Genomic DNA, 25,925 nt, shown 5'->3' on the forward strand with positions numbered 1-25,925 from the left:
ACCATCTCTCAGAGATGCTTGAGCTTCAACTTTCATACTCCAAAGTGTTGGGCTAGTTTTATGATTCTGAGACAGGCGGTCAGGGGCATAACTAGGGAAAATGGAGCCTGGGGCAGACTCTGAGTTTTCTGCCCCCCATGGGGCATCTGCCCACTTACCTTAGCTGGCAGTGGGGTCTGGCGGGCCAGGCAGAGTCTCACACAGCAGCCTCCTCTGACCCTGGCGGGGTGGAGCAGGGCCTGGCAGGGGCGTACGCAGTGGCCTCCACCGGCCCTGGCAGGGTGGGGCCGGGCAAGGGTGCTTGGCCTGGCCAGATGAGACTGGCCTGGCAGAAGCCTCTGCCAGGCCTGGCGGGGTGGAGTGAGGGAGAAAGGAGTAGGGGTGTGGGGGTGATTTTCTGCCTCTCACATGACCCCGACGGTGTCCGCCTGGGGCGCCTGACCCCACCCTTCCCCATGGAAGCTACGCCACTGTGATTTGGTCAGATGTCCTGCCTAAAACGTAAGAGATGCCTTGTTGGATCAAACCCGTTGTCCCATCTATTCTTGCATCCTGTTTCACACTGTAGCCAGCCAACCAGTTGCCCTGGAGAGCCAACAAATAGATCCAGAGGTCACTGATGATGTTCCTTCCTATCTCTGGTATTCAGAAGTTTATGGACTCTGAATGTGGAGGTTTCCTTTTGCTCACCGTGGCTAGTAGCCGCTGATAGACTTCTTCTTCATGAATGTTCCTAACCCAGTTTGAAGCCACCTAATCCAACCCTACACGATTGACTTTGACTTTCAGAACCTCTTGAGCCCCAGTTGCTTTTTACAAATGCATGCAGTCCTAAACAGAAGTGTGCCCCTCTAAGGCCATTTCCTTGAGTGGTCCCAGGAGGATGTAGCTCTGGGCGCCATGAACCGTGCCACGAGAGCAAGAGAAAACAATTTGGAATGGCCGTCTCTGCAATGCCTTTTGAGCCCTGCTTGTACCCGGTCTTTCAAATAGAGCTGGTGTTTCCTTTCAGAATTTGGGATGGGGAGGAGATGATCGGCCGGCTGCAGAACTCCTAGGATGTGACGGACACGGAGAGATAAACTATGGGATTGCATGCGTGAAATAGTCACAGCAGGTTGTGCCCCACATGACCAAGGATCTATTACGGTATTTACATTTCATCACCCCTAAATTACAGCCGCTTGGCGAATTCAGGAATGTCCAGCTAGGCGGAGGCAGCATCCACAATCCACCTGTAGTTGCGTGCAGCAGCTGCTGTAGCGGAATGGGTTAATTTTGGCATTGAAAATTCCCAAAGATTCTATTTCGGGAGGCAGGATTTGGGAAGAGTGAAATGAGAAAAGAAAAGAAGTGTAGCTAGTCGCCCTTGTCCTTTGAGCCCTTTTCATAATCTTTTGCTGCCAATCTTTGTTTTTATTTTTTCCCCCCTCGGCCTCAATCTTCCCAAGCCATTAAAACGAGAGCATGTTTTATAGACAACCCCTAGGCCCTTTATAGAGATCCTCTCTCTCTTTATTGATCCCCTGAGATTCTCACTGACTCTTTCCGAGTGTAATTTTGTGCGCCCCATCTCCTTCCGACGGATGCCATTTTCAGAAAGCTCAAGAGGGTTGTAGGAGACGAGGATCCAGATCCCGAATCCTTAAAGCATTAGGAGAGGAGTTTGAACGATGCCTTGGCTCTCCAGGATGTGGTTTTCTGCGAGACCCAAAACCTTGCCTGATGAAAACCGATATTGTTACAGCTTATGTTCTGACCAACGTTTTCAAAAAGGTATCAAATAATCTATTTTGCAGGATAATTTTGAGACTGGGTCAAAGAACCTGTTCCACATCTAAGACCACCTTTGAAGTTAATGGCCCCAGAAGGCCATAACTCTATTTAGGATTAAAAGTTTATGGCGATATCGAAGGATGTGGTAACAGAATGTGATGGTGGTCACTATCTTAAAACTGTTTATAAAAGATCATCCAGAGTTTGATATGCAAGTTATTGCAGGCAAGGGAAAAGGATTACGGTAAATAAATGGAAGCCATCATCACGGGATTAGGTAATAAGGGCTAAATTTACTAATAATGTCAGGAAAAAAAGGCTGCAGAGACTATGAATTCTTTCCAGGAAAAAAAGTTAACGCTAAGTTACCGTATGTATGGGACAAGTGAAACAAATTAGGCCTCAGTGTTGATTTTAGAGTATTTTATATATTACAATTACACTGGGAATTACAAGGTTGAGAGTGTCTATAGAATTTGTTGATCCTTGACTGTAATTTGCTGTATAGAATTTGTCGGTCCCTGCCTGTAATTTGCTGGTCTTTGACTGTAATAAATTGAATTGAATTGATCCTAGGCCCTTTAAACACAGGATAACCATGGGATAAAACCCATGGGGGGGGGGTTTCACACGGATCCCACTTCTAATGTGTGTCCGCTCCATTCCCTTCCCCCATCCAGGTTTTTCAAGAATCACACTATCTGCCATTCTTTAGTTGTAACGCGGATTCGCGAGCGAACGTTCGTAATTGCTTCCCGGTTTTTAAAGGTCCCCTTTGCGCAGCTACGCAGCATGGGAAGTGAGGGTTTTTAAAAAAATAAAACACGGACCTCTCTGCAGAGGCACGACAGCAGCCTGCATTGCTTCCGTGGGCTCCGTTCACTGCTTGCACAGAGGCATGTGAACGGGACATCAGAAGTGCGGGTTACTTTGTCCTGCTTGCAACTCACTCTCCCAGAGCTGTGCAGAAGGGACCCTAACTAAACACTACACCATGGCGTCTTTCTAAATAGATAGATCGACCGTATATTTCAGATAGAATTCCTTCCAAGACGAAAATATGTAGAGTACACAGAGTTGTTTTGGTTGTTGCTGGTCAGTATTGTCCATTTTGTACAATTTCAGGGATCGAAAAGTCTTTCTGGTCCTGGGAATATTTTTAATTGGAGTTGCTAGCCACTGAACCTGGAGTTGCTAGCCTTCTCTGCAAACACTTCCTCTGACACTGAGTTATAAGCCCATCTCTTCATCATACATTATGTCTGACATTACTTGCCCCGGCACTAGGGAATAAAATAGGTTGTTCTGAGCATATAAAGACAATACACCTGCTGAATAACAGTGACGGTGGGATAACTGGAAAAACAGCTGAATTTTTGTTGGAGGTGATCAGGATAAGACAGTGGTGGCGAACCTTTGGCACTCCAGATGTTATGGACTACAATTCCCATCAGCCCCTGCCAGCATGGCCAATTGGAATTCTATCTGAAATATACGGTCGATCTATCTATTTAGAAAGACACCAATTGGCCATGCTGGCAGGGGCTGATGGGAATTGTAGTCCATAACATCTGGAGTGCCAAAGGTTCGTCACCATGGGGATAAGATCTTAAGGGAAGCTCGTTCACCTCTTTGTTTCTGGTCTGATGTGTTTTGTCCTGGTTTCAAGTTTTGCTTTAAGAAGCGTGTAGATTTTTTTTTTGCTCCGTTTTGTACTTTGTTTTATGTCTCGTGGGTCTGCCTACTAAAAGTCAGTTGAAGTCGAATCTCTGACATAGCTTCAAACAATGGGGCAGAAATCTAAACTTCTCCCCTGTTTATTTTAGGAGCCGCAAGATTCAGATACGAAACATCCCTCCTCAGCTGCGATGGGAGGTAAGTAAGGTGACTGGAACGTCTGTGGTCTAGAATCTGCCTTGCACAGATCCCGCCCCCAAAACGAGTCTGCTCCATGTTATTACCTTCAACCTAGGTTTTTAAAAAATCATTAAAGAAGCAATCCTTTTTTTAAAAAAAACGGGTTGCAGCCGCTTGCGAGTGAACGGCCAGGCAAGCGGCATTTTATTTGCCTCCCTTTTCCTTAAAACTGTATTTTGCAGCTTGCATCTGCGTAGCTACGCAGGAGCAGCTGTTTGTATTGGGGGATGTCAGCAGGGCTGTGGAGGCTCATTTGTGCATGCCTGCGTAGCTACGCATGTGTGGAAAGTAATTTTTAAAAATAGACGCGTCTCCATGTGAAGGCGCGACAGCAACCTGGATTGTTTCTGTGGACTCCGATTGCTGCCTTCACAGATACATGTGAATGCGAAAACAGGAGAGCAGGTTTCTTTATCCCAACTATACATTTGCTTTGCGGAAGGGGCCTCAGAGGTAGAAGGTTTTCTGGGCAGGGGGTGGGTGGCAGAACAGGTATGCCTAGAGGTAGTTGTGGAGTTCAGGGGCTACTGATGTTTGCTCTTAGTCAGAGACGTATCTAGGGAAAATGGAGCTCAGTGCACCCCACTTGACTAAATGGCCACAGCCTGGGGACATTTGACCTCATATTCCCCCTGGCCGGTACGCCCCTGCTCTTAGTACAACTGTCCCCAACACAGTGGAAACCTGGTAACAGCTGGACTGTTCTAACTTTCTGCATCCCCTCTATTCCCAGTCAGGACCAGTAGTTGAATATGTCTGCTGTTTATAACTGTGTCTGGCAAGAATATTCCACATAACACAATTTCTCCCCCCCCTTCTTTTTTTTAAAAAAAAATTGGTTAGGTTCTGGATGGTTTGCTTGCTCAGTATGGTACTGTGGAAAACTGCGAACAAGGTAAGAGATTCCATGGAAATGTTTAGAAAACTTATGGGAGGGAGTCTCGAAGCAAAATCCAGGAACTGTATCACTGAATTCCAACAGGGGTTTTGTCATTGGTCGCATAGAGATGTCAGAAGATATTCCCATTTGTTTGTAATGGGCACAAACTGAAGCAGTTGTTCGGCTCCTATGTATCCTTCCTCTTCCACCATTCCAGCGTGGTGTAGTGGTTAAGAGTAGGTGGATTCTAATCTGGAGAACCGGGTTTGATTCCCCACTCCTCCACCTGAGTGGCGGAGGCTTATCGGGTGAACCAGATGCGTTTCCGCACTCCTACATTCCTGCTGGGTGACCTTGGGCTAGTCACAGTTCTCTCTCAGCCCCACCTACATCACAAGGTGTCTGTGTGGGGAGGGGAAGGGAAAGGACCTTGAGTCTCCTTACTTGAGAGAAAGGTGGGGTATAAATCAAGCTGCTGCTGCTGCTGCTGCTGCTGCTGCTGCTGCTGCTGCTGCTGCTCCTCCTCCTCCTCCTCCTCCTCCTCCTCCTCCTCCTCCTCCTTCTTCTTCTTCTTCTTCTTCTTCTTCTTCTTCTTCTTCTTCTTCTTCTTCTTCTTCTTCTTCTTCTTCTTCTTCTTCTTCTTCTTCTTCTTCCTCCATAAAGAGCACTGTTCCTGATTTGGGAAGACAATTATATCCCACCCTTCAAGCCCAGAGGTTCTTGGGGCAACACAGAACTGCAGTTCCTTAATCAAAAAGGCAGTTTGCAGAATAGGGGATGGTCATTTCTCCCTACTGTTACATTTTACCCCACATTCTGTTCCTGACCATCCACTGACCTTCCCCCAGAACAAAATTTCACAGAGGTTCAGGGGGCTGCATTAGAAGAGGGAAGCGGGATAGTGGCACTCAAGTCCACAGATGGTTGAATACACATTGATGAGTTACAAGCACAATCACTGTTAAGATCTCACCAAAACTCACAGAGGAAGCAATGCAAAGCAGTGGTCCCACTAAAACTGTTAAAAGCCTCTTGCAAACAAGTGTAAGTAAAGTGAACCAGTATAGTAAACATACTGACAAATGGGCCAAAGTTAACATAGGCAGAATAGCAGAGCAAACCTACTCTTAACAAGGTGGTGAATGAATTAACAAACCCATCAAGTATAGAGGTTAAGCCACGGATAGACCATCTGGCGGAGTGGTTAAGAGCAGGTACACTCTAATCTGGAGGAACGAGGTTTGATTCCCTGCTCTGCCGCTTGAGCTGTGGAGGCTTATCTGGGGAATTCAGATTAGCCTGTGCATTCCAACACACACCAGCTGGGTGACCTTGGGCTAGTCACAGTTCTTCCAAGCTCTCTCAGCCCCACCTACCTCACAGGGTGTTTGTTGTGAGGGGGGAAGGGCAAGGAGTTTGTAAGCCCCTTTGAGTCTCCTTGCAGGAGAGAAAGGGGGGATATAAATCCAACTCTTCTTCTCCTTCCTCTTCTTCTTTTCTTCTTCTTCAAATTGAACTATGATCAAAACATTCAGAATATCTTTGCCTGGTATCAGAATTCATCAAGTTTGGTACCAGGTCAGTAACCAAATGCAGGTGATGGGGGCAAACTGGTGTTCGTTTCCTTCTCACAAACTGGGATTCTAAGCCTTGGCTTAATCCTATTTCATAACCTTGGAGGCTGTGGGGGTAGTGGAAAGTGCCATTGTCACCGTTGACGTAGAGCAACCCCGTAGGGCCATGGTGGCGAACTTATGGCACTCCAGATGTTCATAGACTACAATTCCCATCAGCCCCGGCGAAGTGGGAATTATGATCCCATGAATTTATCTGGAGCCTCAGGACCGCCCACATTATATAGGGTTTTCAAGGCAAGACATGTTCAGAGGTGGTTTGCCATTGCCTGCCTTTGTGGAGTGAGAGTTCTGAGAGAACTATGATTGTCCTAAGGCCACCCAGCAGGCTTCATGTGGAGCAGTGTGGGATCGAATCTGAGAATGCTGCTCTTAACCATGCTCAGCGCTGGGGGGCAGCGGCGGCGGCAGTGATACAAATGCCAGGACACCTGATGTAGAATCAATGTTCCTTCTGGGTTTTTGTTTTTTTTTGGTAAGGTACTTCGTTGAGAATTCATTTGGGTTTTAAGCTGTTGATTATTGTTGAGATTATTGTTTATATAGCGAAGAAGTGACGTTGGAATAATTTTTTATTTTTGTTGTGTTAGGAGGCCTTCTGGTTCACAAGATATATTGAGTGGTAGTGGTGGTGGGGAAACGCAGCATAGAAATGTTAAATAAAAAAAAATAGGTCATAATAAATACTTTTGGAAGTAATCTCCCTCTGAACTAACAGACTTTTTTTTCTTTGTGTAGTGAATACCGACAGCGAGACAGCGGTTGTCAACGTCACGTATGCCAATCGGGAGCAAACCAGACAGTAAGTTAAGAGAGCTTGCAGTTTTTCGGTGATGTAGTGGTGTAGTGGTTAAGAGCAGGTGGATTCTAATCTGAACCAAGTTTGATTTCCCACTCCTCCACCTGAGTGTCAGAGGCTTAGCTGGTGAACCAGATGTATTTCCACACTCCTATATTCCTGCTGGGTGACCTTGGGCTAGTCACAGTTCTCTCTCAGCCCCACCTACGTCACAAGGTGTCTGTTATGGGGAGGGGAAGGGAAAGGACCTTGAGTCTCCTTACAGGAGAGAAAGGTGGGGTATAAATCCAAACTCCTCCTCCTCCTCCTCCTCCTCCTCCTCCTCCTCTTCTTCTTTTTCCTCCTCTTCTTCCTCTTCCTCTTCCTCTTCCTCTTCTTCTTCCTCTTCCTCTTCTTCTTCTTCTTCTTCTTCTTCTTCTTCTTCCTCTTATTATTATTATTATTATTATTATTATTATTATTATTATTATTATTATTATTATTATTATATTTTGTGTGTGTGTGTGTATAGCCTGCTTTACTTCACAATGGGGACCGCAAAATGCCTTGCTACACTGTTCTTTCTGCCGCCTCTTTATCCTCAGAATCACAACCCTGTGAGATAGGTTAGGCTGAAAGAGTGTCTAGCCCCGGGTAACTCAGAATGCTTCCACAGAAGAGTTGCAGTTCCCATCAGTTCAGGAAGGGCTAGCTGCCCTTCCTGAGGAACCTGTGTGTGTTGACTCCACCACCATGTGCTCAGATGGGGAGAGATAAAGTTGCAAGCGGCTGCTAGGAAAATTGGTTCCACATGTCTGCTATTGTGTGAGTGAGCAGTGCCAAAGGTGGCATCTCTCAGCCAAAATGTGGAACTAGCCCCAGATAGAAAATCTCAGGATTTTCAGGTACCTAGATATTTTATGTGGGTACGTAGAGCAGTGAAGCCTTCTGTAAGCTACATGACACCTAGAACTGTTACACTTGGTTCTGAACTGGCTTTTGCCAGTTCACATTCTCATTAAAAATAATGATCACAGGTTACTTACGCCCAGTAAACTGCACATCTGTTAAACCCTAATCTTAACCAACACAGCATGATCTGTTCCTACCCAAAACCTCTGTCTCGCTCCTCTAACCATAACACAATATGTAGAAGTACTGCGAAGGGCAGCAATATTGAGGTTAGCATTCAAGTTACAGTCATTACAGGTAGACCCTTATAGATGATGGGATCAGGTTGTCCCAAGAAGAGGTACTGTTTATGGCAACACCTCCATCTATAGGCAGCTTGTGGGAACTGCAGTCCAGTCTCATATCAAACATTCTAAGTCTAATTTTCTTAACAGAATTGTTTTGTGGATAAAGTGGAGGAGACATTATGGGGGGGGGGAGAGGCAGAAGATAAATGAAGTCAAGTGCAACCATATGGAATGTTTAGTTGTTGGGTTTGCTTCTGCTTAGGGCATGGAATATAGTCTGATGCATGATAACTCTCTGTATTTATAAAAGCTAAACCTAAAAAAGATAAACTTGGTTGATAAGGGATTCTTGCTGCTTTTGTTGGAGATGGAGAGAATCAGATGGCGTTATTGCAGGCGGGTCCTGAAAACTGCATTGTGGTTTATTTATTATTTATTTATTTATTTATTGTATTTGTATACCGCCCTCCCCGAAGGCTCAGGGCGGTTTCCAACAAAATATAAAGTTAAAACATCATATATATAAATTAATTAAAATACATAAAATTAGACTAAAGATGGCTTCAGCTATTCTATTCCCCCTTTTATGAACCCACGGGAGGCTAGATGTTTGCTTTTTGTTGCAGTTGATATCATCCCGGCTGGCCAAATGCCTGGCGGAACAGGTCTGTTTTACAGGCCCTGCGGAAACTTTGTAAATCCCGCAGGGCCCTGATCTCACCTGGAAGCCTGTTCCACCAGGTAGGGGCCAGAGCTGTAAAAGCCCTGGCCCTTGTAGAGGCCAGCCGGATCACCTTGGGGCCAGGGATCACCAGTAGGTGATCCCTGGTTCCTGAGCAGTAGTGCACTTGAAGTGGGTCACACTTGAAAAGTTCTGTGAACCGCTGTGAACCTTGAACACTTGAAAAGTTCTGTGAACCGCTGCTTTGACTTGCAAACACTTGTGTCGGATCAAGCTGGGAACAAAACTAGTCACCAATTCATCCTCTATGCCAGGGGTAGGGAACCTGCGGCTCTCCAGATGTTCAGGAACTACAATTCCCATCAGCCCCTGCCAGCATGGCCAATTGGCCATGCTGACAGGGGCTGATGGGAATTGTAGTTCCTGAACATCTGGAGAGCCGCAGGTTCCCTACCCCTGCTCTATGGAGACCCAAGCTTTCCAATGAATAATAAATTCCTTTAAGCAGTCATGTGATGTGTGCTGGCAAATCAGATTTACCTGCTGTCCTCTTCTGCAGCAGATAACCCAGAGAGGCTCTTGGTAGCTTTTGAGGATCTGAGATTATTTGTGAGATTTTCATTTGGATTTCCTTAATATACAGGCTGGTTGGTAAGTAGCCTTGGGCCATGTTTACAAGAAGAGTTTGGATTTAGACCCCAGGGTTTTTTTTGTAAAGAGTCTCAAAGCAGCTTACAAACTCCTTTCCCTTCCTCTCCCCACAACAGACCCCTGGAGAGGTAGGTGGGGCTGAGAGAATTCAGAGCAAACTGTGACTAGCCCAAGGTCACCCAGCGGGAATGTAGGAGTGCGGAAACACATCTGGTTCACCAGATAAGCCTCTGCCACTCAGGTGGAGGAGTGGGGAATCAAACCCGGTTCTCCAGATTAGAGTTCATCGCTCTTAACCACTACACAACGCTTAAGCTAATCTACCTCATGGGGTTGTTGTGAGGATAAAAGGGAGAGCATTATAAGCCATTTTGGATCCCCACTGGAAAGAAAGGTAGGGTCTAAATGAAGTAAATAAATAAATTTGGACTGTGACCCATCCTGGTAAACTAGAATCATAAGATTGGAAGGGGCCTTACTGGCCATCTAGTCAACTTCTTCAACAACCTTTATTGGCATAATTGGCCGTCTAGTCCAACCCCCTGTTCAATGCAGGCTCAACCTAAAGCATTCCTGAGAAATGTTGTTCCAGACGTTGTTTGACGACTGCCAGGTGTTAACGATCGTGAACATAATATATGAGATGCACCTAATTTATCTGTTTCCATACTCTGCCACCACCATTTTGTTCTCTACCTGCCTCTTCAGAGCCATCATGAAACTTAATGGACACCAGATGGAAAACCATGCGCTGAAGGTCTCCTACATCCCGGATGAACAGACTGTGCAAGGCGCGGAGAACGGGCGTCGAGGCGGTTTTGGGACCCGGGGTGCCCCAAGGCAGGGCTCCCCTGTGGCTTCGGGGGCGCCTGTGAAACAGCAGCCAGTGGACATCCCCCTCCGACTTCTCGTCCCCACCCAATATGTCGGAGCCATCATTGGCAAAGAAGGCGCCACCATTCGCAACATAACGAAGCAGACGCAGTCCAAGTAAGGCGGCAGTTGCTTAGCGATCCTTCCTGTTTGCAGCTGTCCTATAATGTTAATTTTACCACCAGGAGTGCACTAGGAGCAGATGAACACATCGAAAGCGCAGCTCTGGCTTGGAAGATCTCCATAGCTTAGAATGAGCAGTTATGCAAAATCACTGGGGACAGGCAGAGAGCCTTGGAGAACGGATCCAAAGGCCGCCCTACAATAAAGTGATTTTCCCCCCAGGAAGCCATTTTTGAGGTATTATTAAGAATAGAAGAAAGGAACTGGAATCTGAGGCCCCTTCCACATGGGCCAACAAACGTGGGCTAACCATGGTATAAATCCTGTGTTGGGGGGAAACTTCACATAGATCCCGCTCCTAACGTGAGTCCGCTCTGTGTTTTCGCCCCCAATCCAGGTTTTCAAGAATTGCACTATCAGCAATTCTTTAGTTTTAAGCTGATTGCAGCCACGGCTGAGCGAACGGCTGCCCCAGGAAGTACTTTCCTCAGCTGCCCTTCCTGGTTTTTAACAGTCCTCGCCTTGTGGCTGCGTAGCCATACAGCAGTGGTTCTCAACCTTCTTAATGCCACGACCCTTTAATACAGTTCCTCATGTTGTGGTGACCCCCAACCCTAACATTTATCCATTTTACAGATGGAGAACACTGATGCAGACAGTCTTAGGCGACCCCTGTGAAAGGGTCGTTTGACCCCCAAAGGGGTCCCGACCCACAGCTTGAGAACCACTACCATATAGGGTCACAGGCATCAGTATGGCTGTGAGGGTCCATGCCAGCCTGCCCACGTAGCTACACAAAAAGGGAGGAAAGGGGGGGGGGGAAACCTGAGCATCTGTGCGAAGGCACATCAGCAACTTGCATTCTTTCTGCGGACTCCGGTCGCTGCCTGCACGGAGGCATGCAAATGGGAAAACAGGAGAGCGGGTTGCTTTATCCTGCCTTCAGCCCGCTCTTCCTGTGCTGTGCGGAAGGGGTCTGAGTCTGCCATTAAAAGGCACTCATTCGCTCATGTCAGGCAGCTGGCTTAGTTGGGAAGTCAACTTTTGGTTACCTCATTATATAACCGTCCCTAAAGGGGAGCATAGAATTTGAAGCTTCTCTCTGGCTCTCAGGCTTCTGACTCTTATACACTATGAATGCTTGTTAAAAAAATTTCTGTACTCAAGCAGTTTTTCTTTACCCTCCCCATCCTGCACAGAATCGATGTTCACCGGAAGGAAAACGCAGGGGCGGCCGAGAAAGCCATCAGCATCCATTCGACGCCCGAGGGATGCTCTGCAGCTTGCAAGATGATCCTGGAAATTATGCAGAAGGAGGCGAAAGACACCAAGACGTAAGGATGGGCTGTTGTTGGTCTGACCTGGAGACAAAGGCCTGCTTCTCCCGCTCCTCCCCCAAGCAGCCAGAGTGCCCAGATCATTGGTTTATCACCACCACAATACCGTCTACTCTGACCAGCTGCAGTTCTTGGAAATTTGGGCAAAGGGTCATTACTTGACAGTTTCAGTGGGAGATGGCAGGAGCTGATTTGGGGCATGTTAAGCTATGCACCCTTCCTTTTTATTTTCTCTCAAGGCAGCTGATGTGTCAAGATTGGCAGGGCAGAGGCCAAGAGGGAGTCTCAGCTGATATAGTGGCTTTTCTAAAGCCGATGCCCATGTTTGCATTCTGTTCCCCATTTGCCTTGCCGTTAAAGGTAAAAGTGGTCCCCTGTGCTAGCACCAGGTCATTACTGATCTATGGGATGACATCACATCACGTTCTCCCTTCAAAGACAAAAAAAGAACAAGTCAGGTTTTGAACTTGGGATGAAAGATGCAAATTGTGAAAACTTGCAGATGACCTGCTTGCTTTGAGCCAGCGTGGCATAGTGGTTAAGAGCAGGTGGATTCTAATCTGGAGAACCGGGTTTGATTCCCCACTCCTCCACCTGAGTGGCAGAGGCTTATCTGGTGAACCAGATGTGTTTCCGCACTCCTGCATTCCTGCTGGGTGCCCTTGGGCTAGTCACAGTTCTTGGGCACTCTGAACCCCACCTGCCTCACAAGGACTCTGTTGTGGGGAGGGGAACGGAAAGGAGCTTGTAAGCCCCCTTGAGTTTCCTTATGGGAGAGAAAGGTGGGGTATAAATACAGAAGAAGAAGAGTTTGGATTTATATCCCCCCTTTCTCTCCTTGTAGGAGACTCAAAGGGGCTTACAATCTCCTTGCCCTTCCCCCCTCACAACAAACACCCTGTGAGGTAGGTGGGGCTGAGAGAGCTCCGAGAAGCTGTGACTAGCCCAAGGTCACCCAGCTGGCATGTGTGGGAGTGTACAGGCTAATCTGAATTCCCCAGATAAGCCGACACAGCTCAGGCGGCTGAGCGGGGAATCAAACCCGGTTCCTCCAGATTAGATACACGAGCTCTTAACCTCCTACGCCACTGCAAACCACCTCCTCCTCCTATTCTTCTTCTTCTTCTTTTTCCTCCTTTGTATAAGTCTGTTTACAAAAATGAAGATTGCTTAATATTTATTTCCAAAGACCTGGTTGGCAAGGGGGAAAAAGAGTGAATAAGCTGGAAAAGCTGGAGTCAGCTGTTGCGGGATGGAGCTGAGGGTATGTCAGCAGATTCACAGAGAGAGAAATGCCACCTTGGTTGCCTCATGAGGACCAACCCTTGTGTTGTAACTCTGTTGGCCTGGATGAATCCCTTCCTCACTCTAATCACGTGATAGCTATTTTTGAGTCATATTCAAACTGCCCTCCCCCTGGTCTGTGCCCGTTATGCATGCATGCATGCATTCATTCATTCATTCATTCATTCATTCATTCATTCATTCATTCATTCATTCATTCATTCATTCATTCATTCATTCATTGGATTTTTATACCGCCCCATTTGGTCAGGGCCGTACCATTTGGGGCTTGCTCTTCCCGCAGTAAACTGAGACTTAACAGGTGGCCCCAGAGTGGCCAGCAGCAGAGCAGGATACACTGGCCCATGACAACCCTCTAAATGTATTTTTTTCCTCTCAAGCGCTGATGAAGTGCCTCTGAAGATCCTGGCCCATAACAACTTCGTGGGGCGGCTGATCGGCAAAGAGGGCCGCAACCTGAAGAAAGTGGAGCAGGACACGGAGACAAAGATCACCATCTCTTCGTAAGGCTTTTAATTTCTTACACCACCACCACAACAACAAACCACAGATCCGTTCTAAGATCCTCTGTGACCCCAGTGCCTTGGAACTGCTTAGTCAAGGAGGTTTGAAAAGCTCGCTACCTGCTGGAGAGACAGTGCTCTTTAGAGGGACTTTTGGGACATAAATGGTCGGTGTTGATATATCTTTTGGCATGCAGCAGCTGTTTTTGTCCCATAAACCTTAAAAGTTGTTTCTACTGATAAACTTTTTGTACGGAGCCGTTGTTTGGAATTTGTCAATTGTCAGTCCGTTTGGAGTACGAAAAAGTGGGTTCTAACTCTTTGAACTCCCAAACAAATAAGTGTTCTTTGTCCTCCGCAGTCTGCAGGACTTGACCCTATACAACCCTGAAAGGACCATCACTGTGAAAGGATCCATTGAGAACTGCTGCAAAGCAGAACAGGAAATCATGAAGAAAGTGAGGGAAGCCTACGAGAATGATGTGGCGGCCATGAGCGTGAGTGTGTTCATGTCAAATGTCTTTCTCTCTATCCCTCTGCCCTGGGATCAAAACATAGGAATTTTCTGCATTCTCATTTTCCTTTCTTCTAAGTTCCTGTTTTTTTTCCCTAGGGTGGGAGTTGCACACATGTTTTGCTCCCTCTAGTGGTCAGTTCAATGTAACCCAAGATTATGTTTAGTGTAAAAACCTGCAGTTTAAATCTGCCCGCAGATATGCTGCACTTAAACTTGTTCATATTGAATCGATCACTAGAGGGAGAAAAACACATGTGAAACTCACCTCTCCCCACCCCAAAGAAGCAGAAACTTAAAAGCTAGGAAAGTGATAATTTTTTATTTATTTTATTTATATTTTAGATTTATATAGGCCCCACACACAGTGGACACAGTCATGATCAGTGGTTTCCCATCCAACGTCACTTCTTGTGGACTAGCAATTTTTGTTGATTTAATAAATGCACTAAATGAAAGGCTGCAAAAGGACTAGATAGAGAAAGAGAGCCTTTAATAGGAAATTTAAACACACACACACACACACACACAGTTGCAATTCACTTTTGTCCAAGGTAAAAGCCTAACCTCTCTGTGTTGATAGGCCTGGAGAAAATGTAAAATTAGTACATTTATTATTACATCATGTCACATCTGATATTACTTCTCTCTTTCATTTAGCTGCAGTCACACCTGATACCTGGCCTCAACCTAGCTGCCGTCGGCCTCTTCCCTGCCTCTTCCAATGCTGTGCCGCCACCTCCGAGTAGCGTCTCTGGAGCGGCCCCTTATAGTTCTTTTTTGGTAAGGAGACTGCCGAAACTCTGCTATGATGTGGAGACCTGGTTACAGTCTTTTTCTTTTGAGGCATTTTCTGACTGTCATTTGGGATGGGGGCGGGGATGAAAACTAACATGCCGGGGGAAAGGATAAGCTAAATCCTTCTTGACGTAAGCTTTTCACTGGGTACGTTTTTTTTGGGGGGGGGGGGGGGCGGGGAATTTTTGGGGGGAAGGGAGTTTGGTATGGATCAGGTGTCTGCAACTTGCGGCTTTCCAGATGTTCATGGACTACAAATTCCATCAGCCCCTGCCAGCATGGCCAATTGGGAATGATGGGAATTGTAGTCCATGGATGTCTGGAGAGCCGCAGGTTGCAGACCCCTGGTATGGATCATCCAGTTATATGAGCCTTCCTCTTACAGTCAGTAGTGATAAAGTCCGGACTACAGATTTATCACCTCAGTTGTTGTTTCTTTAGAAACTTGGCCAAAGGCCTTTTCTAGGGTTGTTAGGCTGAGCCTGGCAATAATTGGAAGGGTTGGGCCCCTTCCACACATGCAGAATAATGCACTTTCAATCCACTTTCAATGCACTTTGCAGCTGGATTTCACTGCGTGGAATAGCAAAATCCACTTGCAAACAATTGTGAAAGTGGAAGGAAAGTGTATTATTCTGCACGTGCGGAAGGAGCCTTGGGGGCAAGGACACAAGGGGGGGGGGCGTACGACATCACTGACATCGCTACATCGCTTCCAGGGAAAACCCGCAAGAGGCTTAGGGCAGCTCTAGGAATTTCTGGAAACTCTGTGATCAAACCTGGCCTGGCAATTTTACTTTTCTCACAGTTGGCAGGGTGTCCCATAAATGTTCTATGACATCAGAGTAACTCAACAAGTAGGCAGGGTTGGATGACAGACAGCTGATTTTTAACCAGTTAAAAATCCTGTTGTGCTGTTCAGTCGGAATCAATGACTGATCAACCGCCGCAAAAATCTTCTCTCGGCAGCCTCCTGAGCAAGAGACGGTACACGTCTTCATCCCTGCGCAGGCTGTGGGCGCGATCATCGGCAAGAAAGGACAACATATCAAACAACTCTCCAGATTTGCAAGTGCCTCAATCAAGGTTCTCCATTCTTTCTTGTGTCTCTTGAGCGCTTTTGTCCTGGGCCATGGCTCGGATCCAGCTTTTCTGTTCCATTTCACATAGTGACTTTTGTCCACTCACAGGTCCTACAATCCTTAATGTAGCTTTTTCATTGGTCCAAAGGGGTCCCTTACGACATTTCCACAAGTGGGAAACCTGGTATACTCTGTTCCACAGAACGATGATCGTTCAGTCAGTTGAGGTGCCGCGGTTGAGAAAGCTGTATGCTTCCGCATTGGAATATAGTCCTGAACGAATATGAGAATTATCATTCATTTTTGTCAAAATGACAAAACCTTTGTCAAAACCAATATTTTGTGCATTATTGAACATGGTACGTTGATACAAAAGCATGTATGCCAAAATGTATTTTTACTTTCAGACTTCAAATGGATGTGGTAAGCAGGGCTAAGTAGGCACTAGGGCCCAGACAGAGCATTCTACAACAAAGAAGGTCTGGCATGCTGTATTCTGTGGCAGAGGAATATACAACCCTACTATCATCTTTCTGTGGAACAGAGTATAGTATCCCATCTTATTTACCTCTCCTGTCCTTTCACTGGAGTTTGTGCTGGAGAACTTCCTGGCAGATGTTTTCCCTTTCTAACTACAGTGGAACCTCAGTTTTCGTTGGTAATCCGTCCGAAAAGTATCGATGAAAACCGAGACCGATGAAAACCGAGGCAAACGTTTCCATAGGAATCAGTGTAAATCCAATTAATCCATTCGAGGCACTCCAAAAAACATACCAAAAACACATTTTTGGTGAACAAACATAGTGTTTAATGCTGAAAACAGTAATAAACAATAACACTAGGACCAGCTTCAGAGCCAGTGGACCAATGTCGCACCAGAAAGCTGTCCAAAGAGGTCTGTTTCTGATGCCTCTTTAAGATTTGTCTGAAATGGGGCAAGACATTTGTCAGCGTGGGAAACAAGATTGCAGAACCCGCGGCCATGCAACGCGAAAACTTTGTCCCGGAGGTGATTTTTCTCCACAGAACCCTTGCACCTTACTTGCAAATTGGTAAGTGAGAAAGCCGGGATGGCAAACCGTCGACGAATTAATTGAGGAACAAATTGATTAGAAAACCGAAACAAAATTTTTCACTTCTGAAAAAAAATAGGGATGAAAACCCGAAACCGATGAAGAAAACAGCGAAGGCAATGAGAAACCGAGGGTTCCACGTTGAACTGGTATATGTATTTATGGAGCACCTTCTTCCAAAGATCTCAAGGCACCATACATGATCCTTACCTGTTCTATTGTACAGTTGATTGTGAGAGATCACATTTTGTTGACCTCTAAGGTGCTACTGGACTCAAATCTAGCAATTTCACTGCAGACCAATTCAACAACCCTATGAAACGTGAGGCAGGTTAGGCTGAGAGTATATCACTATCCCAAAGACGCCCAGTGAGCTTCGACAGCAGAATGCAGATTCAAACATGTGTCTCTCATATCCTAGTCTGAAATCTGAGGATTGCATTGGCTTTCATAGTGGCTGCTGTTGGAACAGCAGCAAACAGCCAGACCTAGGTGAGTCACGTACGTTGTGTGGTAGCAAATCACCCAGTGGCTGCTACTGGGCCTGGCCTCAAGAAGTCCTCTTTCAAATACCAAAACAGTCTGGAAAATATCTCCCCTGTTCCCCCTGTCGTTTCCTGACAAAAACTAAGACTTGACTACTGTTGCTATTGCCTAGTTATAGCCATTGAAGGCATCAATTTGTTAAAGCTACAGGTGCTCTTTTTATCATGGGGAGCCCTAACCCCCCCCCCCCGCACACACGCTAATTTTTTTAAGATTTCAGATTTTTTTGAAAAAACAGGCCTTTTCTCAAGTTTATAGAAAGATCTGTTGTGCTTGTCCGTGGCCCCAATCTCCAGACTTAAGTATACACAATTAGATACACTGTTGGATATTTCTGTGATCCAGTGCAGAACAGCCAACCCAGTCTTCCTCCAACCAAAAATGTTGTCCTCTGGTTAGATTATCAGTGAGTCAATTTGTCTCATTCGATTCCTTCTCGTGTGTTCCAGATTGCACCTCCAGAGACACCAGATTCAAAAGTACGAATGGTGATCATCACTGGACCACCAGAAGCCCAGTTCAAGGTTTGTTTCCTCCATGTTAACTTGCATGGCTCTTTGCCAGAGTGTCATTGATGATAAAGTATTTCATTAGCTTCTTACATATTTCTAAAATCTATTATGTTGAAGAGGGAGCAAGCTTGTTTTCTGCTGCCTCAGAGACTAGGACACGGAGTAATGGATTCAAGGTGCAGGAAAAGAGATTCCACCTAAACATTAAGAAGAACTTTCTGACTGTCAGGGCTGTTAGACAGTGGAATTCACTGCCTCGGAGTGTGGTGGAGTCTCCTTCTTTGGAGGTTTTTAAACAGAGGCTGGACGAGCATATGTCAGGAGTGCTTTGATTGTGTGTCTCTGCATGGCAGGGGACTGAACTTGATAGCTCTTGTGGTCTCTTCCAACTCTACGATTCTATTAGTCATATTCAGGCTATGGATTTTAAATGCACACCCGCATGTACACATATACATACACATGCACATATTCAGTACACGTACTTATGGACACTGTGCGTGTGTGTGTGTGTTTGTGCGTAAGAGCGAGCGAACGAGCGAAATGCCGTCAAGTCGCTTCCGACTTGAATCAGCATCTTCCAAAACGGCCTATTGTTAACACCCTTGCTCAGGTCTTGCAAGTGGAGGACTGTAAGCAAAGTAGGTGGCAAGAACTATCAAGAAGCAAGGAACAATTCCCTTTCACACAGGAAGAAATGCTTTTCCTATTTTGGCACTTGCTAAGGCACATGCGGACATGTTCTAAAAATGAAGAAAAGTATGCTTTTTGCTTCAGAAGTATTGTTGAACAAAGTAAGTTCAGAAGTAAGTTGAACAATTCATTAATTGACCAAAATTCTCACATGAACAAATAGGGCTTTTTTAAATTTAGTGAATGCCCTGACTGTTGTTGTTACTAATTATAATTACATTGCTGCTAATCTGCCTTGAGTCCCAGTGAGAAAGGTGGACTATCAATAAAGTCAAATAGATTAAATAAAGTAGGACTACAACCGCTTTTTCATTCATCTTCGTGGCGCTTTGCAGAGCCACACAAGCAAAGTGAGAGAAATCCCTCTCCCAAGGAGATTCCAATCTCCCTCTCAGGTGTGGGAGACCAACAGAGTGGGCAGTTTTAAAATGCTCAGGGTTTAAAGCGTAGCCAGTCCTGCATCATTTGGATGGAGCAAGGCTAGGAGACGTGAATTGCAGAGCTGAATAACTTGGTCGTTTGTTTGCTCTGCAGGCTCAAGGACGAATCTATGGCAAGCTTAAAGAGGAGAACTTTTTCGGGCCCAAAGAAGAAGTGAAGCTAGAGACACACATCCGAGTCCCGGCCTCGGCTGCAGGGAGAGTCATTGGCAAAGGAGGCAAAACGGTGCGTTGAGGGTTTGGTGTGTCAAGAGCTATCTTGGAAACTTGGGCAGCTGGTAAGAGCAGGTGCACTCTAATCTGGAGAACCGGATTTGATTCCACACTCTGTCCCTTGAGCTGTGGAGGCTTATCTGGAGCCCCTTTGAGTCTCCTTACAGGAGAGAAAGGGGGGATATAAATCCAATTCTCGTCCTCGTCCTCGTCCTCCTCGTCCTCCTCCTCCTCCTCCTCCTCCTCCTCCTCCTCCTCCTCCTCCTCGTCCTCCTCCTCCTCCTCCTCCTCCTCCTCCTCCTCCTCCTTCTTCTTCTTCTTCTTCTTCTTCTTCTTCTTCTTCTTCTTCTTCTTTTCTTCTTCTTCTTCTTCTCTGTGTTCATGGAAGAGGGGGCATGTGCCCTCCCCCCAATCCACGTGGCTTTTAGTTCACATGGATCCCCAACCCCTGGGCTCAACTTTCCTGCGGTCAGAAAGGACAGTCAGGAAATGCTAGAAATATCCCTAGTACTTGCATAAGCAGATTGTCATCCAACTCAATAAAACCAGCAATATTTTCTAAAAACCATTGATGCAGATGAAAAAAAATTAAGTCATCAAGTCAGAAAAATGGATTTAAAAAAAGACTTTAATAAGCGTTCAGAAACCCAGGATATATGGGGTTTGCTGACCTATTGAGTCCCAATTCATCTCACATCAGCAGGGGTGTGGAGCAGGCATTGCTTTGGGTAGAACTGTTATGATACTGGTGTTGAATTCTTAGTTGTTTTCAACCTGGAAAATGTACCAGGTCAGTGTTCCCCAACTGTCTGATGGCTAAGCAGTACTGTTGTTTTTTTTTTGAGGGACTCTCCCCATTTACACCCAAACAAGTTTTATTTTTGGAGTGTGTGGAACTACCTGAGAGGAAATGACAGTACGTTGAAATTGGCCTATTTATTTAAGTGTTCAAGGGTATACATCCCCATCTTTCATAAGAACATAAGAAAGAGCCTCCTGGATCAGACCAGAGTCCATCTAGTCCAGCACTCTGCTACTCGCAGTGGCCCACCAGGTGCCTTTAGGAGCTCACCTGCAGGATGTGAAAGCAATGGCCTTCTGCTGCTGCTGCTGCTCCCGAGCACCTGGTCTGCTAAGGCATTTGCAACTAAGGCATTTGCATTTCCTTACAACTCAAGGAATCCCTTGCCATAATGGAAGATGTGAAATAACTTTAAAAGTTAACAATTGAAGACCAAATGGCAAGTATTTAAAATCATGTTACCAAAGACAATTCCAACAGTTCAGATGCCCCTAGTTACACCTGCAATACCTTGACCAAACGCCTCCCACTTACTTTCTTGTGAAATTGAGAAATTGGCAGATATTATCCTAGACAAAGGGTATTTTTGGCCTAATGTCCACCAGGTTAAGGCCATGGACTGTAATCTGAAGGGTAGAGGGCCTTAAACTATTGATTTTCAGCTCCTGTCCTAGGACATACCTAGGCTGTAAATACTTTCAGAGAGAGAGAGAGAGAGAATGCTCAGCTTAGATGTTACATGCTGACAGCCATCTTCCCTCAATTCTACCCCATCAGGTGAAGACAGCTAGATATGGAACACACAGTCTAGCTGGAATTTGTTCTGGCAGCCCCATTGTGGTAGGGTTTGGCAGAAGAAGTTACTGTATATACTCATGTATAAGCCGACTTTTCCAGCACATTTTTTATGCTGTAAAAGCCCCCCTCGGCTTATACTCGAGTGAGGATTTTAACTCTTCTGTTTTAGATTGGTTGCTGATTGAGCTAAGGTTTTTGTATTTACAGTTATTGTTGATACCATATTGTTTTTGTTGACCCTCTTTTCCACTTACAGAGCTAGTTTACTGGTTTTCTTTGAAATAAACATTCAAAAACATTTAACCTACTGATGCCTCAATTAATGTAATTTTATTGGTATCTATTTTTATTTTTGAAATTTACCAGTAGCTGCTGCATTTCCTACCCTAGGCTTATACTCGAATCAATAAGTTTTCCCAGTTTTTTGTGGTGAAATTAGGAGCCTCGGCTTATATTCGGGTCGGCTTACACTCGAGTACATACGGTATGTGTTCGTTTGTTCATTACAGTTAACTCATTGCTGATTTCCCACTTTCAGGTCAACGAACTGCAGAATCTGACGGCAGCTGAGGTAGTTGTCCCGCGGGACCAAACCCCGGATGAGAACGAGCAAGTGATTGTTAAAATCATAGGACATTTCTATGCCAGCCAGGTAGGATGTCAGTTGGTCATTTTTCCCAGTGGTTGTGGTGAAACGTGGTCAAAGATGACTTGATCAAAGGGACTTCTTTAAAAACAAAAATGATACATGAATTTTTGCCCACGTGTCCAAAAGCAGGGTTCTAGCCCTGAAGCTTATGGAGAACAATCCACACAAATAAGACTCAGTTGCATGAAAATATGAATCTTAGAAGTAAATTACATGATGCTAAATGAATTCCAGGTGCTGCCCGTGTATTACGTTGACATAATCTAGTCTGATCACAGGATTTTCTGTCATGACGCATGGTGCACACTTCACAGCGGTCACATCTTGAAACGTTGGCATCTTGAAACATGGTGCAAGGCTTAATGCTGTGTTTTTGAATTTGGTGCCTGTTGAATTGTGCCCTCAAATTTTACCCTTAGAAAATTAGAAAAGGACCCATGATACTTGTGAAGTGATAACCATTTTGTCCTTCACACATACTGCCAGCTCCTTGCCCTCATTACTGGGCCCATTCTTTGCACTCCCATCAGCAACTGGCACTGCTGAAGCTCTCAACATCCCCTTCTACTGCCACTGTCGGTCTCAATGTGGCACTGGGCCCCTACCAACAAGGAGTGTGTTGTCTGCCCATGCACAGATAACGCTCTTGTCTTGGGGAAGAATTAAGCCCCACACTGAATTTTATTAGTTTTTAGATTTCTCTGGAAATCTGGGGGGTTCTCCAAGTTTTTAAAACCATTTTATATTGATGTAGCCTTGATCTGCAGATTTAAGTATCTGCAAACAAAGCCACACTTGACTATTAGAACATGAGATATTTTTCCCCTTCGGCTCATAAAGTTTAGGGGAAGCCCCCATCCCGGACACCAATCCTCCATTCCAGTTTGTGCACATTTTTATTTAACCCTGGTTTAATTAGAAATCTGAATCCAGTCATAATGTATGGAAATACGTCCTAGGTAGGCCCAGGCTAGTCTGATCTTGTCAGATAAGCAGAGTCGACCCTGGTTAATATTTGGATAGGAGTCCTCCGAGGAATACCAGAGTCATGAGGGGAGGCAGGAAGTGGCAAACCATCTTCAAACCCCTCTTATCTTGAAAACCCTGTGGGATCTCCATAAGTCAGCTTTGACTTGACAAGAGCATAAATTATGAATTTTGATGGCTTTGATCCCAGTTTGAATTGTTGCAGGCGCAGTTCAGGGTAGCAGTTTTCCCTGATTTCCCCAAGATGGAGATGGTACCAGGCCGTTCAACAGAAAAGCTAATTGTCCTTTTTTTCCTGGGTAAATTGGACTTATTGCTGAAAGAATGTTTTTTTTTAATGTAGCCATTGAGACTGCATCCTACATAGTGGAATTCTGTGAACCAGACATGTACAAATACGGTTATTTTGTTTTTAATGACTGTATTACTGAAAAGAAGTCTGCTGACCAGATAATAAAGTTTGTTGACACAGTGACAAATATTTATCCATATACAGCCAGGAACTCCCAGAATGCCTGGGCAGTCTTATCCGGAAGAGAGACATTTCATCTGCATTTGGTCTTCCCCCCCTCCTTCTTTCTTGCCAGATGGCGCAGCGCAAAATACGTGATATCCTCGCTCAGGTGAAACAACAGCATCAGAAGGGACAGAACAGCCAGGCGCAAGTGCGAAGGAAATAGGAAATTGCTTTACCCTGGGTGTGTGAGAAAGAAAAAGATGGACAAACGGATGACAATGACAACGGATGAAACGAACGCCAAGCAGAAAGAGTGACGCACTGACGCGGAATCCTAAGAGTGTCTGGGAATCAGTTTACCGTAGGCGGGTATTAGTAACTTTCACGTAGACGGGTGACTTAAATGTCTCAAGAGCCAAAGGCAGATATGATTGGCTCCTCAGGCATGTGGTATATTAAATATATATTTGAGGGGGCAAAATTGGATCAAATAATAGGGAAAAAAATTAATCAGACCCCAGAATCTGTGTTCAGTTGATTAATGTGTGTGTTTTTATGAAATTGTCCAGAGGGGCGGGCAGAATTCCCACACACAGTTTGCTGTGCATTAGATCAAGAGTGGAGTACAGTAAAATCTTGTCTCCCTTTCCTTCCCCCTCCCAAAAGCAACAAAATTATCTTTACTTGGGCAACTACCTGTCCTCCAACCACAACTAATTGTCAGGAGATGGAAACTGAGTGGGAATGGATCCCTTTTTGATGCTAACACACCTTAGATTCCTACCATTTAGATAGCCAGGTTCCGTTTGAGTCCCACACTTTGGTGGCTGCAAAAGTCAGTGTGTAGTGGTTGGGGGACCCCATTCCAGAATCTCTTTTCATTCAACTATATCTCCAGAGGGCTGGAGCTGGTTTTAATTGTTTGTCCCCAACTGTGGAGCAGTGGGACGAGAACCTTGCTCGGACTGGAATTTATGTGTTAGGAAAAACAGCCCCGAGCAGTCGATTGAATGAATTGCTCTTTCCCTGCAACATCTGCATATTGCTTGGCCAAAGGATCCTGCTTTGCTGCTGCTGCTGCTGGTTTTCTCTCCAGATGTGGCACCACAATTTAAAGCACTGAAATCACTGCAGTGGCCTCTGCAGCTTGGTTTGTTCCAACGTTTTTGTGGCCACAAGGAAACCCAAAGGCTGCCTCTGGATCAAAATGCCTTCAGATAAATATCTCAGAAGTGGAACCATACTAATCTTCCACCCTGGTGTAGCTCCCTTGGCGTGTACATCCTTCTGACACTTTTATCTTTTTTGATCCTAGAATTATCTGTGCATATTAATGGATTCCCCCCGCCCTTTACTTCAAATTGGCCAACAGGTTGGGAAAACAAACAAATAACACTTCTTTTATTTTAACATTGTTTCTTCTGTTTTTCAAACAGTGGCTTGGTTCCGACATCACAGCAAACCAATGGTTTGCACTAACCATAGTTTACAACTGAAAACCAAGTCTGACTTGTTAAGTGTGTCAGCAGAAGGTAGTTTAGAACTGCTGGTCTCCTTTCAGGACTCATATTTCTGGAGTGTTGGGGACTGACTGGCGGAACAGTGTCACACACTTTAATTTGTCAGTTCATTCATCAGATCAAACCATGGCTTGTTAGCCTACTTTGAAACCATGGTTTTTGATTCTGGTTTACCACAAATTTGCAAATTATGGTATTGTCAGTTTAGACATTGAGACGGACCTCTGTTCAGTTTCACAGCATACAAGCTGGTGCGATGTCTGAATTATGTCAGCTTCTTTGAAAAACCTGTAGCAAGGAGTTAAATTCTGGCCCGCCCCCTTCTGAAACAATTGTAAAACCAAGCACTTGGGAAAACATGCCACCGTTTTAATTCACCGAACCTGTAGATAAGAATCCTAACTTAAATGAGTTGCTAAACAAGTTGCAGACAAAACAGAAATTTTGACAATGAATTCTAGAAAACTGTTATATTCGTAAGCTATCAAGTTACAAGGCATAGATTTTTTTAAAAACAAAAGAAATGTGTTTGCATTTTTCTTTGATTTTAATTTGGTTTTAGGCACGAGACGCACAGATTAGTTTTTCCCCTCCCTCTCTTATCTGATTGTTATTTTCAAAGTAAAGGTCACAAGGTTTCACATAAGAACACCAAGCATAGCTGTGCAAGGCTATAACAAGGGTTTTTTTTTAAAGAGAAGGGGGAATGTGTTGTTTGCAATTCAGACATCATGCCTCTTGATCTTGAGGATTCAGGATTTGATGTGACAATCCTATCAAGACTAGGCTGACCAGACGTCCCGCTTTTGGCAGGACAGTCCCGCCTTTAAACAATTTGTCCCGCGTCCTGCAGGTTCTTCAAATTGTCCCAATTTTTGGGAGGCTGCCGCACTGCCTTCTGGGGCGCAAGGCAGTGCGGCAGCCTCCCGCGCGCGCGGCTGCAGGAGCACGGCCTTCTGGGGCTTGCCGTTTGCCACCCTGTCAAAGGGCAGCAAACGGCAAGCCCCAGAAGGCAGTGCGCTCCTGCGGCTGCGCGGATGCGACCGCCTCCCCCCTCCCCCCCGTCCCTGATCACAAAGGTGACCATCTGGTCACCTTAAGACGAAACCTCAGCAAAGCCTAAGTTCCAAACCACTTCAGGGGTGATTCTTCTTCCTGCAACTAACACATTCTTTCTCTGTAG

General features: G+C 45.4%; 1 protein-coding gene across 1 annotated transcript in view; it reads left to right on the forward strand.

The window, feature by feature from the left end:
- IGF2BP1 (insulin like growth factor 2 mRNA binding protein 1) overlaps window positions 1–25,608 on the forward strand; it is a 76,483-nt gene extending 50,875 nt beyond the window's left edge. The window contains exons 3-15 of the mRNA XM_048518130.1: window positions 3,603–3,651; window positions 4,537–4,588; window positions 6,946–7,009; window positions 10,226–10,507; window positions 11,713–11,847; window positions 13,536–13,658; window positions 14,020–14,155; window positions 14,833–14,955; window positions 15,940–16,056; window positions 18,121–18,195; window positions 19,411–19,542; window positions 21,668–21,781; window positions 23,353–25,608. Of these exons, the coding sequence (XP_048374087.1) occupies window positions 3,603–3,651; window positions 4,537–4,588; window positions 6,946–7,009; window positions 10,226–10,507; window positions 11,713–11,847; window positions 13,536–13,658; window positions 14,020–14,155; window positions 14,833–14,955; window positions 15,940–16,056; window positions 18,121–18,195; window positions 19,411–19,542; window positions 21,668–21,781; window positions 23,353–23,445 (1,495 nt within the window). The 3' untranslated portion in view covers window positions 23,446–25,608. The remainder of the gene's footprint in view (window positions 1–3,602; window positions 3,652–4,536; window positions 4,589–6,945; window positions 7,010–10,225; window positions 10,508–11,712; window positions 11,848–13,535; window positions 13,659–14,019; window positions 14,156–14,832; window positions 14,956–15,939; window positions 16,057–18,120; window positions 18,196–19,410; window positions 19,543–21,667; window positions 21,782–23,352) is intronic.
- Window positions 25,609–25,925: the final 317 nt, after the last annotated feature.

This window comes from Sphaerodactylus townsendi, linkage group LG15, assembly GCF_021028975.2.
Source record: "Sphaerodactylus townsendi isolate TG3544 linkage group LG15, MPM_Stown_v2.3, whole genome shotgun sequence".
In the NCBI taxonomy this organism is placed as follows: Eukaryota; Metazoa; Chordata; class Lepidosauria; order Squamata; family Sphaerodactylidae; genus Sphaerodactylus; species Sphaerodactylus townsendi.